We start from the raw sequence: 18679 nt of genomic DNA, 5'->3' as shown, positions 1-18679 counted from the left end.
AAAGCAGTGTGACAACTCCACATTGTATATATTTTATGACCCAATCCCAGAGGACCCATTCAAAGTTCACACTTTAAAAATTAGCCTTTTTATTGTCATTGTTTTGGAACCGGCGATCAAACTCATGACCCTGTGCCTGCTAGGCAGGCATCTGTGCCACTGAGCTAAATCCCCAGCCCAAATCAGACCTATTTTAAGGTAAAAATATTGCTCAACCTACCAGGAGTGTTGATGTCATTTAATTCTACGGTTTTGCATACACAAAATACCCCTAAGACACATTCATGCCCCAGCTTGAGAAACAAAGTGACTTATCTTTGGCCAGTAGTTACGATGATACATAAATTCTGGGTAAATACTAACTACCTTTCACATTAACATATTGAATGTTACTGAAATTTAATCTATTTGCCATATGTTAACCTATTTATATACCATAACATTTGCTATTTAAAAATGTAAAATTTAGCCATTTTCAGTATATTCGGAGTTGTGCAGCTTTCATAGTTTGCAAAGTAAAACATATCTATCAAGTATGATTTTGTACAGAAAAAGTTTAATAACCTAAGAAAGATTTTAAGATCAATGGCACCATATTAAAAAGTTATTAATTGGTTAGGCTACACATTGAGTTTATTTATAAAAAGTTATACTTGTGAATAGAACAGCAGTTAAAATTCATTGAAAACTTGCAGTCTTCTGCTTGAAAACCTAATTTCTAGATCTGCTTAATTACGAGGTTCTTAAAGGACATATAACAAAGATGCCAAAATTACAAGATTATATAGACCATCCCATCTCAAAGTAGCTACTGTATGGAATTATCTCCTGTACAGCTAATTTGACATTATGTACACATGCCTAGGAGAACTGTGGAACAATCACAAAAGTGATTTTCAGTAGGGCTTAACTTCTTCCCAGATTTGGAACCTCTGAAGTGATAGTAGCTCTTCAGGACTTTTAAAAAAAATTGTTGGCATGTGGAAATGCCTTCTCCTCATTCCTTGTGGAGCAGGAATATATCCATGACATGCTACATTAAAAAAAGGAGTTGTCAGGGCTGCCAACCTTACAGTAGAGGTTGAGTGGTAGTATATTTCTCCTACATTAAAGAAGAAAAAAAAAATTGTAGAAGACCTCGAACATTAACAGAAACCCGAATGTCCATAGTAAATCTTGTTCAAGCCGTAACAGAAAACCAAGTCCCAAAATCTACCTTTATTCCTTACCAATGGCAGCCAAGCACAGTCCCTCTCAAATGGTTCTCATATTTGGATACATCTGAACCACTAATACTGTAATAAAGCTGGTATCATACTCAAATTATTCTCATCAGCAAACCTACTTGCTAACATAGCTAAAGGTCTTCTATTTACTTTTTAGTTTCTAGCACTTTATCCAATCATTAGCTTTTACATTACCCAAATTAGGCAAAAGATGGAACATCATTATTAAATAATTTAAAGCTCAGCAGTCTGACAATACAAAATTAGGACAACAAAACTAGATTTGTTCACTGGCTGTCCTCATGCCTGGAGACCCCAATACTCATACAGATAACTCGTTGTTGTCTTAGTCACTTTCTCGTCCTGGGACAAACACCCAACATCCACGACTTAAAGGACATATTTATTTTGGCTTGTGTTTAGTCCACAGTTGGCCAGTTCCAACCCAGGGAGGCATGGTAGAAGGGTCTGGTAGAGGAAAGCTGTTCACCTCACAGCATCCAGAAAGCCACCAAGTCACACCTTCCCGAGCTGCCTCTTCTGACCAGCTCCTCTCTTTAACAGCTAATCAGCTCCAAATTCCCTATAATGCATGTATCAGTTGTTTTTTCCAAACCAAAATTCCAGAAGTTCCACCTCTGAGCACATGAAACTTTGGGGGAACATCCAGATACAAACCATAATTCACCAACATCTTAAGTCTTTTGACCTAATCCTTTTCCCAATCTCACTTAGCTACAGCCAGAAGCTTGTCAATACTAGTAACTACATCATCTCCAGTATGGCAGTGAAACATCTAACTCTCAAATTTCCAGTTCTTTCCTGAAGCTCACATTCCCACACTGCCATGTCCATCTCCTATCCATTGACCTTCCTATTTTCTCACTGTGCAAACACATAGCTTTCTTGACCTCCGTTTCCCAGTTGTGCTATATGCAACTCTAGTTGCAATCCTTGAAACAGAAGATTTAACCAAAGTGGCATTTTTATATACCACCTAGTGATTCTCTACACTACTCAAAAAAATTTAAAGAATTGTTCACAACGACCAGTTTTCTCTCTCCATTTTGAACTGAATCAAATCTGGCTCCTGTTCCCACTAAAACTGCTGTTGAGATTATTTTAAAATTTCTGTTGCCATATTCAAAGTTCAGTTTTCTCTAACACACCACTCTTTTTTGAAATCTCTATTCCACATCTCTCTTGCCTTACTAGCCATTTTTCTCAATCTACTGTTGACTCTTACTTTAACCAATTTCACATCAACTGATTTTTCTAAGGACTTGTTTCTCAATTCTTTCCGGTATCTGGGTACTCTTCTCCATCCGAACCTTCCCTGCTGCTCAATCTCAGTAGCAAAGCTCACCTTTGAGTCCTCTCTTCCTGTCATACAGCACACCTAATTCCTTAGCAAATCCTAATTTAATTTTCAAAGATCTATAATCAGTCTACTTCTACTCCAGCCCACGTCTAGCCCCATTATTCCTCACTGGGTAAAACTACCTTTCTCTTTCCACTTTTGTTGATCCCATGTCAAAATAACAAACCTGTATTCAATGCCGGCTCACACTGAAACAATGCTAGATTTATCACCCTTTTTCCACCTCCAACAGTACCTGCAGAAGACGAGTGACACCACAGTGACGAGAAGACACTCAATTCAGAAAGGTCTGAGTACAATGACAATGAGGGCAGCAGTATCTCTGGGAAAGATTTCAGTTACTTTCTGGATAGACTAAGAATACTGGTGGAAGAACTGAGGTATTTTTCTGTTTTGCTTTTGTTCTGGTTTTGTTTTGTTTTTGTTTTTGTTTTTGGTACTGGGGATCGAACTCGCAACCACACACTTACAAGGCAGGCCCTTATGCCACTGAACTACATCTCCAGCAGAAATGAGATATTTTTACTCCAATCTGGAAAGACTCCTCAGAAGGTAGAAGCCAAGAAGCAGTTCTTACCACAAGATGCCTAATAGAATTTTCGTATGTCAAAGCTCTTTAGTGCGAGTGAACTGCCCATGGTATCCAGACAGATACAAGCCATCCCACTAGGGTGCTAATTCAATAATCCAAAAATTGATAGTCCAAGGCAAAACTCGAGCAGAAGCAAATGGCCTGGAACTTAACCTACTCGCTCACATTCACTGTGAATCTTACTACTTCTTGCTTCAAAAACACTGATTATCAAGTTTTCCAACCCAGAGAATTTGATGAAGATAAACTTTTAGAAAAATACACACAAAAAAATACTACACAGAATTCAAAGAAGGGTTCCTAGGTTACAAAAACCTCTGCTGGTTTTTTTCTAAGTTGGTCTTTCATGCCTCTAAGGGAAAAATAACAAAAATATTGTTTCCTCTGAATATTATCTTCTCTCCCACCACTTGTTCAAGGTTTCTAAGAATAGTCTATTGTTTTCATGGAAGAGGGGTAAAAAAGTGCAAATGTATGTTTCTAATTACACAGCTCTAATATACCAAACAAAAAACATCATTTTCCAACAGTTTCTTCTACAGAACAAGACAGGAGCTAAGAGCATTCAGACAGAGATATTTTTCATAGAATAGCCTTTTTATTATTTGCCTACATTACCTCATTAAATACTAAATCAAAATTTTAAAGACTTCTACAAGACCTGGCATATTTCATTTCTATTCTCATTTCCCAGAAAACGACTTTTAAAGTATGATTTCCAATCCTTACCATTCTTTTCCAAACTGGTTATATAAAGGTTACCATACATCTTCTAATGTCAATTTGAATTTTTTTTTTTTAGTGCCAGGGTTCCAACTCAGAATCTTGCACTTGCCTGGTAGGCACTGTGCTGGTGATCTATATCCCCAGCCCTCTGTTCTAATTTCAAAACCCCACAGATACACAGTCTATAGCATTTAATAAAAATCATTTAATGCTTATTTAGTATTTCATTGATTTCTCAGGCCTAAAGCTAGTCTCCAATCCCTATTTAGCGGATAACAATACATAATACGTTAGGACCTCGTTCTGAAGGTTGTAGCCATTACTAATTCCCTATTATCTCGCTTTAAATTCCTGTATCATTTTCATTGTCTTTATTTTTTTGTCACGTTTGATTTTATTATATCTGATAGCACAGGTAGCTATTTCAAACATAACTATATTACGGTAGCTATTTTGGATTTACTACTATCATGTTTTGAAGTCCTGTATTGTGTTCATTACTGCGTCTTTATTGGTTGTAATCTATTCTGCCGTTTGATTTATCTGTGTCTGGTGGTATAGGCAGCTATTTTGAAAATGACAACAAGAGGCACTAGGGTGGCCATTGTTGATCTCCTATTATCATATTTTAAAACTCTATGTCATACTGCTTTGTTTTGATTCACTTTATTGTTTTATTTTGCTTGGTTTTATTCTCTTTACCATAAAAAATATTAAAAAGTCTTTCCTAAGTTTCTATAATACTACTTTCTCTTGATTTTCCTGTCACCTATCTGAAGGTCATTCTCATTCTCTGTAATATTCATTCTGTTCATCTGCATGCTTACAGTGTAACAGAATATTTTTCTTCTGTTAGTCCCTACAGTGGATAATCGCAATGATAAATCATTAGCACAAGAATTCTAAATCCTTGGAGATACACAAGAGCCTTGTAAGGAAGTCTAAGAAAGCAGAATTATTTTAATTGAATAGTCCTCTCTCCATCTCCTTCTTTGTACTTCCCTTTCCCCTATCTGAGCCCAATCTTCCAAGGGACTGCTTAAGTCAGTTTCCTGAACAAAATACTGCAGTAAGTTAAAAGTCTGTATTAACCCAAGCTATTTGAAATTCTCTAAAAACATTTTACATCCAGAACCACTGTACTATTCTTTGTCTAATCTCCAATTAAATTTTTTTTTGTCTTTTTCCTTTTTATCAGTACCAGGAATCGAACTCACAACTGCCTGCTTGCAAGGCAGGGTCTTATGCCGCTGAGCTAAATCCCCAGCCCCTCCAATTAAATTTTCTTAGAAACAATTATTATCTTGCCACTACTATTTCTTTAACATGTTGTCATAACCTTAAAACTTTCAAGCATCTCTTCTTTGAAAAGTCAAAGCTTACCTAAAAGTCTAATCAATATTTAGCTTTTGAAGCATAGGTTTCTACTTATTTATAGAGAGGGAACCTCTATAACTGTGCTGTGTCTGATATGATAGCCACTAGGTACATGATATGGCTATTTATATTAAAGAAAACTAAAAATTGAGAAATTATCACATTAACTATGATTCAAGTTCTAAAGAGTACTGGAGTTGTGGCTTAAAGATATTTATCACACAACAATCCATTGGATCTGCTGAACTATAACTTCTGTGAGACAGTATCTTGTGACTTCTAAATATCAAGAGTTAATGACTTCAAATCTCTGTAATTTTTCGTTAAGCAAACATAAGTTTCAATAACTTACTTACTATTCCAAGTCAAAAAGATAGAAATTCAAATAATTATACCAGTGGGAATAAATTAAATAAAACATAAAAAAATGCAATCAAAAATAAAATCAACTTTCAGGTTAAGTGTGAGACAAGCAGAATTTTATACTAAAAAACTGTAGTAAATATTAATCAAAAGGCCCACAGCACCCTATCCACTCAATCATTAAATCCACTTTGTAAAGATCTTTAAAAACTATCTTTCCAATCATATCTTAAAATAATCACCAGTAAATAAGCCTTTGAGATGGAAGATACATTAAGATCACAACTCATAATCAGTCAATACAAACCACAATTTAGCCTATTTCAAAGTTTATTTTGTGGATTCCAACTGTAATTGTTTTAAGAGATATTAAGAGAAGAAAACAAAACAAACCCTCAAAAACACCAGTTAATAATGTGTTAGCTATGCTTACAACTACCTAAGAAAACACTTCTCAGATTTCTAGTAATTACTTTAAATATCCCAGTTTCCTTTATACTGTATTAACATAAAAAATAATTATTATATAAGTATATTTTGTTTCATAGCAATATTTAAGGTTAGTGTAACTCCACAGAGCTTATTTTAAAATATTTTAAAAACTCTATCCTGTGATTATTTTACTATATTAAAATTATAAAAAATAAGACCATGCCCCCACAAAATTGACATAGAAAGTTTGAGGAAAAAATGAAAAAGCCATTTCCAAAAGAATGTTAATTTATTTAATATTAATTTATTTAATAAACATTTATTATCACTAAGAACTTTAAAGAATGAGACTGATATTAAATAAATAAACATCAAAAAACATTTATTAAGTACCTACCGTGTGGCTAGGCTTTGGACTACATATACAAAAACAAAAAAGGCAAGGTCCCTGCCCTCACGGAGCTCACAGTCTAACTAAAGCAAGCAGCCACAAATACAACAGCAAAGCATCAGGGAAGCAAGAAGGAACTGGTTCTGCCTGGAGAATGCAGGGCAGGATTTCCAGGGATGAAGACAACGGAGCTGGGCCGTGGAGGAGGAGGAGTTCACCAAACGGAAGGGAAGGGGGAAGCGCATTCCAAGCAGAGCAAACAGCATATGAGCAAGCAGAATCTTGGAAGTGCATGCTTTCGTGCAGGATGATGAGTGGTCCAGCGCAGCTAAAGCAGAAAGATGCACACAAACTAAAGAGACGAATTAGTATTTGATTTTTAATAAAACTGTCAGGAAGTAAATCTCATATTATACTAGATAATTTTAACAACACTGTGATTCTATTTACAATAGAGTAATTTCAAAGAATTCATTTCATAAATATCGTAGCCACTTCTATAGGTACTTGAGCACTATGGATAGTTTTGGTTTTTGTTTTAAAGTTTTAGAAAAAGCATCAATTTTCCTCTACACACTTAAGCAAAACAATCGTAGCATAAGTTTCCTTAAGGTGAAATCACCTACACATACAGGATCCTAACTTTTGCTAACTTGAAATCCCTCCACTCTTAGCTTTCCTACCTTTTTCATATTAGCCCAAACTAATTTCATAGTTAAACAGTGCAAATCTGCTTTCCCTTTCTACTTGGCCTTTCAGAGCAAGGTATCTGAGAATGCCCCAGTGGAAATTAATATACGATACAATATTATGATGTGAGAGGATAGTGCTTTCTGATCTCCACACCAATCTTCAGAAATTAATTTTGTAAAACACACTAGTAAGGTGGATAAAAGCAAGCACGAACCAAAGACTCTATACCAGTGGTAGCAAACCTATGGCACGCACGCTGCAGCAGGCCATTTGTTACCACTGAAAGCTCTGAAAGGCTCAGCATCACTGCCCCACATCCTTTAGAAAAAGCAAAAGGACAAGAAGGAAGATAGCTCAGGTCAGAAATTTCCCTACAAGAGTCTGTATGCAACACTGTTTACTAGTGCTCAGGTACATGGCAGCTTAAAGCAGGGGAAAGGAATAGAACACAAATCAAATGCTTTGCTAGGTATAAATCTTCATTTATTCTTCACAATAGTGTTAATAGAAAAAGATGTATTACCTTAATTTTACAAATAAAAAGATCTAAAATTCCTATGACTGGGCCAGGGATATAGTTCAATGGCATAAGCGCCTGTTTGGCAAGCACAAGGACCTGAGTTTGATTCCCTGTACCAAAAAAATAAATCAATTACTGTATCAGCTAACAAGCAGCAAAGCCAGTTCGCTAAACCATGCCTGTGAGAGTCCAAAGCCCTTCCTATTGTACTAAACTGCTTCCGGGTTCCTAAAATGAATACAGCACTTCCAAAGGTCATGCTGAGTTACAGCAAGGAGGGAAGTCGTATCTCAAGGGGGGAAAAAAAAGTCTCTACTTTCCCATTTTTTATTTTCATAGCATTAGTGTGAGACAATGGTTGCTGCAACACAGACACACACAGGTTTCTAAAATTTAAATAGTTGACTCAGATACCTGCAGTGATGACTTCAACCTCAACTCCTAGCTCCATACAGATGGAAATACTCTCCTTAGCAATCTTGGAAGGACTGTGCAAGTCAATGAGTCACTTGTGGATTACAGAAGCTTAGCTGTCCTTAGAGGAAAAGAAGTGTGCTTTGTAAAGACACTGGCTATTTTAATGCAATTAAATGATTATCATAATTCAAATGAGAATTGTTTAAAATGATATATGATAAATTACCAACCAAACAGCCCAATAACATCAGAAGCTAATAGAAGCTGGGCGTGGTGGCACATGCCTGTAACCACAGCACTCTACGAGGCTAAGCAGGAGGTTAAATTGCCTGGCAGTGTTAACAACTAAGCATTACAATATCTCAGAATTAAAAAAGAACTGGAGATTAAGTCCCCCGGTATGTGGGGAGAGGAGAGTACTGGTGAAAAAGTCTCTTATTACACTATTAGGATGAGAATATTATGAGTCTGTACCTTCAACAATATCAAAAATCAAAATAAAAAACTGCTCTTGCTCAACTTCTAAACATGCAAATTACTATAGGTAAGTCTAAACTACCGGTAAAGATTCCTGCTACATTAAAATTTTGCCTCTTTTTAGGTAACAGGAACTATTTTTTTTTAAGTGAACAATTAATACTAACAAATCTTCTGTAAAATGATACAATGGGTCAAAAAGTATGATGTATACTGGCCTAAAGAGATACTGAAATGTTTTCTAATGTACAAAATTATTTATGGCTCTCTGTGCAAGTACTGCCAAATATGAGAAAACAGATTTGTAAGCCACAAAGTGTTGCTCGGGAAGGAGGGCATCTGTACAGACAAAATTTCAGTAACAAAGTTAAACATGAGATAGTTTTTGGAGAGTTTCTGAAACAGCTTATATATGGTATATATGTAGCATAGGTATATATGTATACATGTAAGTAAATTAACCAACCTTATTTTGATTGAGAGAATCATTGCGAAGTCTCTGTTTGTTCTTCTGCAATTTACTAGGCATCATCTTTCCAGTTCTGAAGTCAAAACTGCTGAGGTCAACAGTATTTCCCAGGTACCTTGCCAACTGAGGTTTGCTTCTGAACTTCTTACCACTTGGACTACAAGAAAGATGAAGTTAATTGTGTAAAAGGCAGCAGTAATACCTTAAATCTATATATAAATCTGTTCTCTTCGTGATTTCCTCTATTCCTCCATTACTTTATAATTTTTTTTTTTTTTTTTGGTCTTTTTCCTTTTTATCAGTACCGGGGATCAAACTCATGACCGCCTGCTTGCAGGGCAGGCGCTTATGCCGCTGAGCTAAATCCCCAGCCCCTATAATTTTATATTTTTTTAAGACATGTTAAAAGTTTTAAGAGAACTTCACAGATCCTCTGTAATAAAGATATAACACTGTCATCTAGTAAAACACCACTGTGGGTACACTCCTGGCGCCCCTAATGAATGCTGCTATAGATTATCCTACTAGTCACTCAGTAACTGCTAAAGAAGTCAAACGCAAACTGCATGCATAGCACAGCATGCTCACTGCAAGCATCTTCAAATCTTACAAACATTCCTTCCAAATTGACTTTTGAAAATGCTGGGATTTTTACCACCTATATTACATATGTAAAATGCCAACGGTAATCAGAAAGAATCTCAAATTCTGAGGTCAATAATTATTATGAGAAACATGCAAATATAAACACTTGTAATTTATATATTGTAATTTGGGCTGATAACACTTATAATGGAAGGGCCAGGGATTTAGCTCAGTAGCACAAGTACCTGCCCAGCAAACACAAGGTCCTGAGTTCAATCCTCAGTACAAAAAAAAAGAAAAAAAATCATTCGTAATAGATGTTGACAACATTTAAATGCTCCCTACTATACCTACCGAAATATAAAAAGAAAAACCAAGGCAAACATTTCCAAACCTGTTTACTCAATGCTAATATATTTTATTACAAAAATATAAAATAATTTACTTCTTTATTGTCAAAGGTGAAAAATTATGAAAGTGTCAGAATTATATAGAGTACTATTCTTCTCTAACACGTACTGTCTATGTAGCATTACTTCATAAGAAAAATTTTGTAAGAATGTCTCTAAGGTCTTGTAAATTTTCTACGTGTGTTAAAACTGCCAACACCAGTGTGGTATGTTACCAGAATTAAAACTGGGAGAATTTTACAAAACTCAAGGAGATTAGCAGGTCATATGATCACAATAAGTGAAAAATAATCCAACAGAAGACTAAAGGAATAATTCTGAGAAACCAACAATAAAATATTTCTTGGCAACAATAAAACAACTTCTCTGGATTCAGTTTCATCCAACAAATTCCACTTGTCACATTCTACGGTATTCTGCCATTAAAAATTTTAAGACAAATGAAGATCTTAATAACGTCTTTTTCTACAATCATTATTTTTGCATTCCTAAAAGAGAATTCAAGATATACAGAATTCAGCCAACAGATTAAGATAACAAGGTGTAACAACCATAATCTAACAAAATGAAACAAAGCAGATAGACAATAACCAAAACACCAAGCAAAACAATACAGGCTCACACACAGTAAAGTTCAACTCCAATTTTAACCTCAATTTCCAAAGATGCTCAACAGCACAAAATAGTCAAACCACTTTCAATCATGCCCAAAACTTGAGTCATCTGCCTACCTTATACTTCCACCTCCAAAGCTCACCTTTGTTAATGGCATCACTACCTACCTAATACCTAATCCTCCATGCTAAATGACCACTTCAGTCTTTCAGTGCTATGTATTAGCCATATACATAAGTACCAAGTTCAAATCCTAAATGTTTTAAGAGGATAAGCCAGAGATGAAGGCACATGCCTGTCAGTATCAGCTACACAAGAAGATGGCAAGTTTAAGGCCAATCTGGACAACTTAGCAAAATCTTGTCTCAAAAAGAAAAATATGGGTAAAAGGAGAAAAGAAGGTAAAGAAAAGGAAAAAAATATATGTACCATATATATGTGTGTGTATAATGTGTGTGTATATGTATACACACATACACACACATATATATATATATATATATATATATATATACACACACACAAAACACACACACACAGTATCTCAGACAATTGTATTACTAATTCTATTAGTTCCAGGAAAGAAATAATGCTTATACTGCTTGATACATTTTGCATGCCTGTATCTGGTAATCTGAGTAATTCTTTTGAAGACAACAAGATGCTAATGTAACAACCACTGTAAATTCCTATCTCTTGTCTTGAAATCCTGTATGGCTATTGGTGGTGGGTTTTTTGTTTTTTTCTCTCTTTAAAATAAAACAATTAAAAATGAAAATACAAATGGCAGGGAATGTAGTTCAGTGGTAGAACCTGCTAGGTTCAGTCCTCAGTACTGTTAACAAAAGAGAAAGGAAGGAGCAAAAGTTGTTTAGACTCTCCAGGCTGATAGACAGCTTTACCTCCTTAATAAGACACCAAAAACTAAATTTACACATATTTTCCTGACGTTTCCCACCAGTTTTGGTACCCTGCATTCCAAATTCAGTCACCAAACTATGCCACATACCTATGACTTTTCCACCTATGACTTTTCCAGACAAAAAGATGAATACAAGCAATACTCGCCAGTGAAAGGGCCATTAAAACGTACAAGCCCAGCTAAAACGTCACCTCCCCTACGCAGTTTCCTATTATTCTCCAACCTACTTTAAAATATCTAAACGAGACCTGGTAGAATGCCTTAACCCTAACGCTCAAGAAGCCAAAGTGTAAAGGATCTTGAGTTCAAGGACAGTCTGTGTTATACAGTGAGTTTAAGGATAGCCTGGACTGCACAGAAATACCATCTCAAAAAAACAAAATAAAAAACCTACTATATCTTGCAATTCTGTTTCACTGCAATTCCTATACATTTCCCTGATGAATTCAATAACCAGAATGCCACTTTCTGAAACCCCTATCAGTACTAAAAAGGTAATTTTCCGATAACAAAGAAGCATTTGACTAAGTAAGGATGAAGTTTTCATTTGAACATAATGGAATGGTAAGTCCTATACTTACTTTAAAACTATATACATGGAATTTAAAAACCAAACTGAAAATAATTTTCATGGTTAGTCTGCTAACCCACTTAAGAAGTGAACTGTTACTAAGTGAACCAAACTAATGTGAAAAGTCTATATAAAATATTCTGTCATTTAATCACAATTTGAATTAAGCTAAAATATCTTATTAACTCACTCAGGTTAGCAATGAACTTTCGGACAAACTATTTGAGACAAAAATCTCAAGAATGAAAAGTCTCTCCACAAAACGACAATTCTTAGACTTCCCTTCCTTCCCTTTAGTTCAATAAAAAGCTGAGCTTTTTTTTTTAACTGACTACAATTTTCCAGAAGATGAAAATATTCAGGCAGCAACTTTCATTGCAAAGATAAGAAACAATACTCAGTATGTGGCTTAAAAACAAATACAAAGTTGTTTTAGGGGGGAGTCATTTGGCAGACTTCACAAATCAAACCTGTAATCAGCAGGCCCTCATGTAGCAGTTGAAATGTCAGTTACCCACTGTATCTGAAAACCTCACTGTAACATTTTCTACAGAATGAAACTTATTAGAGACCAATGTATTTTTGATATCCCTCCCTCAATCCAAGAAATTTAAATACCCAGGACCTCAATTAAAAGCCTACGCTTGGCTGACGGCTGAGCTCAGTGAAGGCGTGCATGCTTAGCACATACAAGGCCCTGGGTTTGGTCTCCAGCACAAGGAAAAAAATAAAAGGCTATCCTGACAAAATGTGACTGTGTAAGTTTATGATCTAGATTTGCAGCTTAACATGGCTTAAAATCATTCTTATATTTATTAATTTTAAAAAACAAATGTATTCATTATTAAATAGGTCTTACATACTCTTCTAATAATCTAAATTAGCAATGAAGGAAAAAAGGAAGAAGCCAGGTTTTAACTATGACCACACCATGTGAAGAAAGCTGAAGTGTCTTCTGGTAATTACTAACTTCTTATTCCCTCTGAATCTGCACTTCCTGTCATAAAAATGGAATTCTAATGAAGCATCTGTGCTGAATGCAGGCAGCATCTGTCACACACACTGCTGTACCGGCACTGCTGCACATAAACAGCAGACCAGGCCATTATTTCTTCAGTAACTACATTTGTGTGCAGTGCTGTAAGAAAATTCAAACTAGGTGCCCCAGGAGATTTTAAGGCCAGGGATTTTGTTCTACAAAAGATGAAGGCTAGCAATAGGAGCACAAGCCCCAGAGGAATTGTTTAAGAAGTCCACCCATGAGGTGGCAAACTGAGGACACAGCACTGCTATTAATCAGAGCGTGTAAATTACCATCTGTCTCTAAAATGGCTCCTGAAGGTTCTGGTTTCAGAAACACCAGGATTTAGAAAGTTACCAAGTTTCCATTTTAAAAATATCGATTCATAACTCAGGGAAATCATTTTAACTCTCGCAGACTGATAAAGGATGAAGCATACTAGTCATTTTGTTTTCTCTGACAGATTATTTCTAATCCCAGCATTGAAATACTATTTTCATTTTCAACCACAAAAAAAATTCCGTCAACTGCCCCGAGGACATGCCATTCCTGAACAAACCTGTGATTGCACCTTCAATATTTCCTGTTTACCCTGAAGAAAAGAACTAATTAAAAATCCTTTATATTAGTTGTATTACAGTTCACATAAGAACATTTCACTACTTCAACTTCTGCTGTCTGTCTGTCTGTCTCTCTCTCTCTCTCTCTCTCTCTCTCTCTCTCTCTTTCTCTCTCTCTCAGCCAAGATCTCCTTATGTAGTTCAGGCTGACCTTGAACTTACTGTGTATCCCAGACTAGCCTTGAACTCTTAGTGATCCTCCTGCCTCAGCCTCCTGAGTGCTGGTATTACAGACATGCATCACCACACCTGGCTACATTTTTGCTTCCTTTCATTTTGATTCAACTTTAAAGAAAGTCTTAAACCTAACTCTTAGAAATTTTCAAGTATAAAAAATCAAAATAAAGAAATTTTATCTGGCATTGGACTTTCAAGTCTGGAAAAAAAGGCATTGGAATCCTTAAATTACCAAAAATGTATTCACATTTTCGTCAAATTGTTAGTTTAGTTGTGATCATTATTGCCTGAGCTAGACAATTAGAGCACCGCCTACCAAGCAATGACATAAAAACTGTTACCAGCAGATCCACTATGTGCCTATGAAACTCCCTGCTGAAGTCTAGCTCTAACACACATACTATTTTCATGTTGCTTTGGATTACATGGCTAATCAGGATGTCTATCAAACCATTACAAAGAGCAAACACAAGTTTGCTCAAACCCATTTCCTAAGACAATGACTGATCTGTGAGTGACCATCGCTAGAGTGAAGGAAGATGAAGTAGCCTATGAATGACAAGGGACACCACAGATAGGGAATGGCTGGCTATATGCCAAAAGAGCATGTGCAGAGCGCCATCATGCCCCATCAGTATCAGGAAGTAATCTTCAGGGAATAAAAATCTTCACACTAACAATTCTACAAGCAACAGCATTGGAAAAGTTTGAGACCAAAAAGGGGAAGAAAAACAAAAACAAACAAACAAAAAAACATATGCACACTTTATTTCTATGTCTTCACATTAAACCTTATTCATTACTCTCAAGTATAAATCTTCAAAGATTTTCTATTTAATATACAACTACCATCACTAGAAATGAAGGCCAGGACTAGATTAAGATCAGACAGTCAGGGGCTGGGGATTTAGCTCAGTGGCATAAGCGCCTGCCTTGCAAGCTGACAGTCGTGAGTTCAATCCCTGGTACTGATAAAAATGAAAAAGACCAAAAAAAAAAAAAAAAAATCCAATGTAAATTTAATTTTACCATAAATTTAATGTATTATATTATATTTAATCTGTTTTTATGGTAAAACAAGCACTGAAAATTAAACTGTTAAACAACCCAATAAATACGTACAATTCATTTTAACACATACATTAAAAATAAATTAAAATTAAAAATAAAAGTGAAAGTATTTAAGGGACATTACCCTATTGGCAAAAAGGAGCTAAACATTTTAGCCCTTTTTTCATTTGGCATGTGAAATTCTTTTTTCATTTGACTTTTTTAACCTTTCAACCCTACTTTCCATTTCTCTTACCAGCAACCTTTTGCTTTTATTTTCTTTACTGTATTCTGAACAGACTATTGGCTGGTAAGAGCCTCCATCTTACAAAATCTATCTCAAAAATACTCACTGCTCTAATACTCTACATCTATACCATAGCCTAAAGCTCCCACCGAACCCAGTAATAGAAATAGCTCCTTCCTCTGAACCCACAGAGCAATTCATGATTGCTATCTACTTAAGTACAAGCCTATAATCAAAAAACCTCCAAACTAATAAAAGAATATATATCATGGCTCCAAAACACACACACACACACACACACACACACACACACACACACACACACACACAAGCACACACGCAAAATTCAGCTCCCCACACACCTTTCCAGTTCCTTGCAGAAAATAATCATGAAATGCTGACTGGGTTCTCTGCTAGTTTTATAACATCAAGCTCTGTATGACTGTAAGAGTCCCACAAGTTTATATCTCATCTTCAGAAATGTGTTACTGAAGTACTTATGAATGAAATTATATGTCATATTTGCTTCAAATAATGAAGGCCTTCCATAAAATTTTTTTTAAAAATTAAAAATAATGAAGAGCTAGTCAGAGGCTGATTAGTTTTTTATACAACTCTACTTGTTTATGCATGTTTAAAAATTTTCTACAACAAAATGTTTAAAATAAAAGCACATGAGTTTGATTCCTAGTACCTCCCTCTCAAAAAAAAAAAAAAAAAATATATATATATATATATAAATACACACACTCAGTGTTTCCCCTGAAAACAGAAAAGCAGCTTGGTTTCACTGAGACAAGGTTTTACTATGTAGTACAGGCTAGCCTTGAACTCACTCATGTAACCGAAGTTTTCCTCCAGTTCATGGTGATCCTCCCACCTCAGCCTCCAGAATGCTGGGATTATAGCCAAGTGCATTAAAAAGCAGTTTTTAACAATATTAAAACTTGTAGGCCATGAAAAAAGCATTCCTGTCCTCCCAGCTATTTCAAAGGCTGAGGCAGGAGGATTACAAGTGCAAAGTCCTCCTAGGCTATTGAGCAAATTTTGCAAGACCTTGTCTCAAAATAAAAATTAAAAAGGTGCTGGAGATGGAACTCAGCGGTACAGCATCCCCAGATTTGATCCCCATTACAAAAAAACCTGACCATTAAAGGGGTGGGAGTAGAAAAGTATTTTAAAATAATAAAAATATATACTATTTGGCTGCTTTAAAAGATGTAACTCTATCTTCCATCTCCTTCAACATGAATGTTTAAGGAATCAACACACAATTTTACATGGTACAGAAGACACACAAACCTGGCCACGACAGCACACACCAGTAAACACAGAACTGTGAGAGGCTAAAGCAGGAGGATCATTAAGTTTGAGACCATCAAGACGACTAAAAACACTGTTTCAAAAACAAAAAGGGTTGTGTATCTAGCTCAGTATGAAGGCCCTAGGTTAAATCTCCAGTATCACCAAAAAAAGAGAAAGACAGAGAATGGGGGTAGGGGAGTGTTATTGTTCAATTTCACTGAATTAGGGACTAGACATAGCTATAGAATGTCAAGAAGGAAATATATCTGGAAATTATTTCAAAATACAACTGAGAGAAGGGAGCTGTGGGTAAAACAAGATTGACCAGGAACTGGTAACTGTTAAAAACAGAAGATAAGTAGAGAGTAATTCATTATTTTTTATCCACTTGCAAGTTTAGACTTCTCCATAATAAAAACTATATGGAAGCATATATACTCACCCATACACATTCCACATACAAGACTGAGTATTAGATCAAAATATTAAGTGATTCATTTGAAGGCCAGAATAATAATTATTTTTTCCTTTCCTAAATTCTTTTATATTTTCTCAATTTTCCACATTGAGCATGGGTTACTTTTATAGCCAAGAAAAAAGTGTATCTTAAAAACTCTGATGAACTATTATTTACAGTAATAACACAAAAGATGTGCCCTAATAACTTTCAAAGTATAAGCAAATACTGTAAATCTTCATATAATTATGAAGCACATTCTCTTTATATTGGTAAATCAAGAGAAAGGAACTAACGCACACAAGTTTAAAGATAAATAACATTTACTTCAGCTACTCAGTATCATCTAACTGATTTAATAACAAGGTCTGATGCAGGGCATCATCGACCAAGACACATCAGGCGTATGCTATCTATGGCCAGTATGAATCAGGAGTCTTTCAGATTTAGTAGAGAAGGAAATTTCACTCAGCAAGGATTTATTATGAATCTTTCATGTATGAGAAAGACTGAAATGGATAGTGAATATTCAAAAACAAATTTCAGTCCCTGATCTTGAGGAAGTCCAGAATTTGGTAAACAACAAAACCTTGCTACTTACTAAAGCAAATGTAAAGAACTGTAACAGAATTGTATTGAAAATGCCATATAACTGGACTATTTCTACCAGAGGGTCTGAGAAAAACCTTTTTTTGGAGATGAACACCTGTTAAACACTTAAGAACATTCTTTCAGGCTTTGGTGAAGTAGTCATCCAATGTAAAGATAAAAGAATCCCAGAAATCTTTAAAAAGAGGGATGTTCTCACATTTGTAAATAACTCATAATACTTCTTGACAAATACTAAGTATTCAATTCTAAAATCTAATCTTAGATGTTATTTATTATTTGTATTCACATAAAGCTTATATATGTCAACTTTCAAAAAAATGACCTGGAATCTATATTATAGCAAAAAAAGAAAAAAACCCATAAACTCAAAGACACTACTAAAATTTCATTTTATGCTATACTTGCATTGTCCTTTGGGAAGCTACCGACTTAGACGTTCTGATAAAATCAAGTGAAATTTCAGTTCACAATTTTTTTTAAAAGGAAAGGTCTTACTATATATCCCAGGCTGACCTAAAACTCACAGCAAACTTCCTGCCTCAGCCTCCAGAGTGCTGGGATCCGAGGTGTGTGTCACCACGTCATGATCATTTTACAATTTTTCTAGTCAATTCTTAGTGAAAATTGGCTAAGGACAATAAAGCATCAATAAACAGGAGCTGCAAATGGCATTAATTTGAAGCCAAACCATAATTTCATGAAATAAAAAAGTTGAGTTTTATTTCTAATTGGTCATGAAGCATAACCTTCCCTTTGCAAATCACCTGCTTCTGTTCCAATACTTAAAACTAAATTAATGAAATATTTTTAAATGATTTGAAAAAATCATTTACTGATTTTTGTTGGAGATTATTTTTAGACTGCATATGCATGAGTTCCTTTTGAGTTACATATTTCCTTATTAGGGGTACTGTGGGTAGAGTGGCAGGTGAGATTTTGCATGTCAGATTCTAAAAATCAGAGGGATGACAGATGACAATTACATCTTAATTCTTCTGGCATATCACAAAAAAATATGATGGT

The 18679-nt window shown here is 35.2% G+C and overlaps 1 protein-coding gene, 1 long non-coding RNA gene and 1 other non-coding gene across 5 annotated transcripts in view; 1 reads left to right on the top strand and 2 right to left on the bottom strand.

The window, feature by feature from the left end:
• The window catches only part of Mbd2 (methyl-CpG binding domain protein 2), a 65554-nt gene that overhangs the window by 40146 nt on the left and 6729 nt on the right, over positions 1 to 18679 (bottom strand). For all 3 annotated transcript variants that reach the window (XR_010041411.1, XR_010041410.1, XM_005008574.3), the window contains exon 2: positions 9062 to 9221. Coding sequence is in view for 1 of the 3 variants with exons in the window: in XM_005008574.3 (XP_005008631.2) it covers positions 9062 to 9221 (160 nt within the window). In the remaining 2 variants the exon portion in view is untranslated. The remainder of the gene's footprint in view (positions 1 to 9061; positions 9222 to 18679) is intronic.
• Positions 975 to 1110, top strand: LOC111758067 (small nucleolar RNA U109). Its single transcript, XR_002792302.1, has one exon. It is a non-coding gene; the product is annotated as a small nucleolar RNA U109 (small nucleolar RNA).
• On the bottom strand, positions 6368 to 9055 carry LOC134471778 (uncharacterized). Its single transcript, XR_010041412.1, has 2 exons — positions 8116 to 9055; positions 6368 to 6840 (listed from the first exon to the last, which is right to left on the bottom strand). It is a non-coding gene; the product is annotated as an uncharacterized LOC134471778 (long non-coding RNA).

This window comes from Cavia porcellus, unplaced genomic scaffold, assembly GCF_034190915.1.
Source record: "Cavia porcellus strain 051 isolate PalLab524CR breed Dunkin Hartley unplaced genomic scaffold, mCavPor4.1 scaffold_20, whole genome shotgun sequence".
NCBI classification, from domain to species: Eukaryota; Metazoa; Chordata; class Mammalia; order Rodentia; family Caviidae; genus Cavia; species Cavia porcellus.
This window is presented reverse-complemented; position numbering and strand designations above follow the sequence as displayed.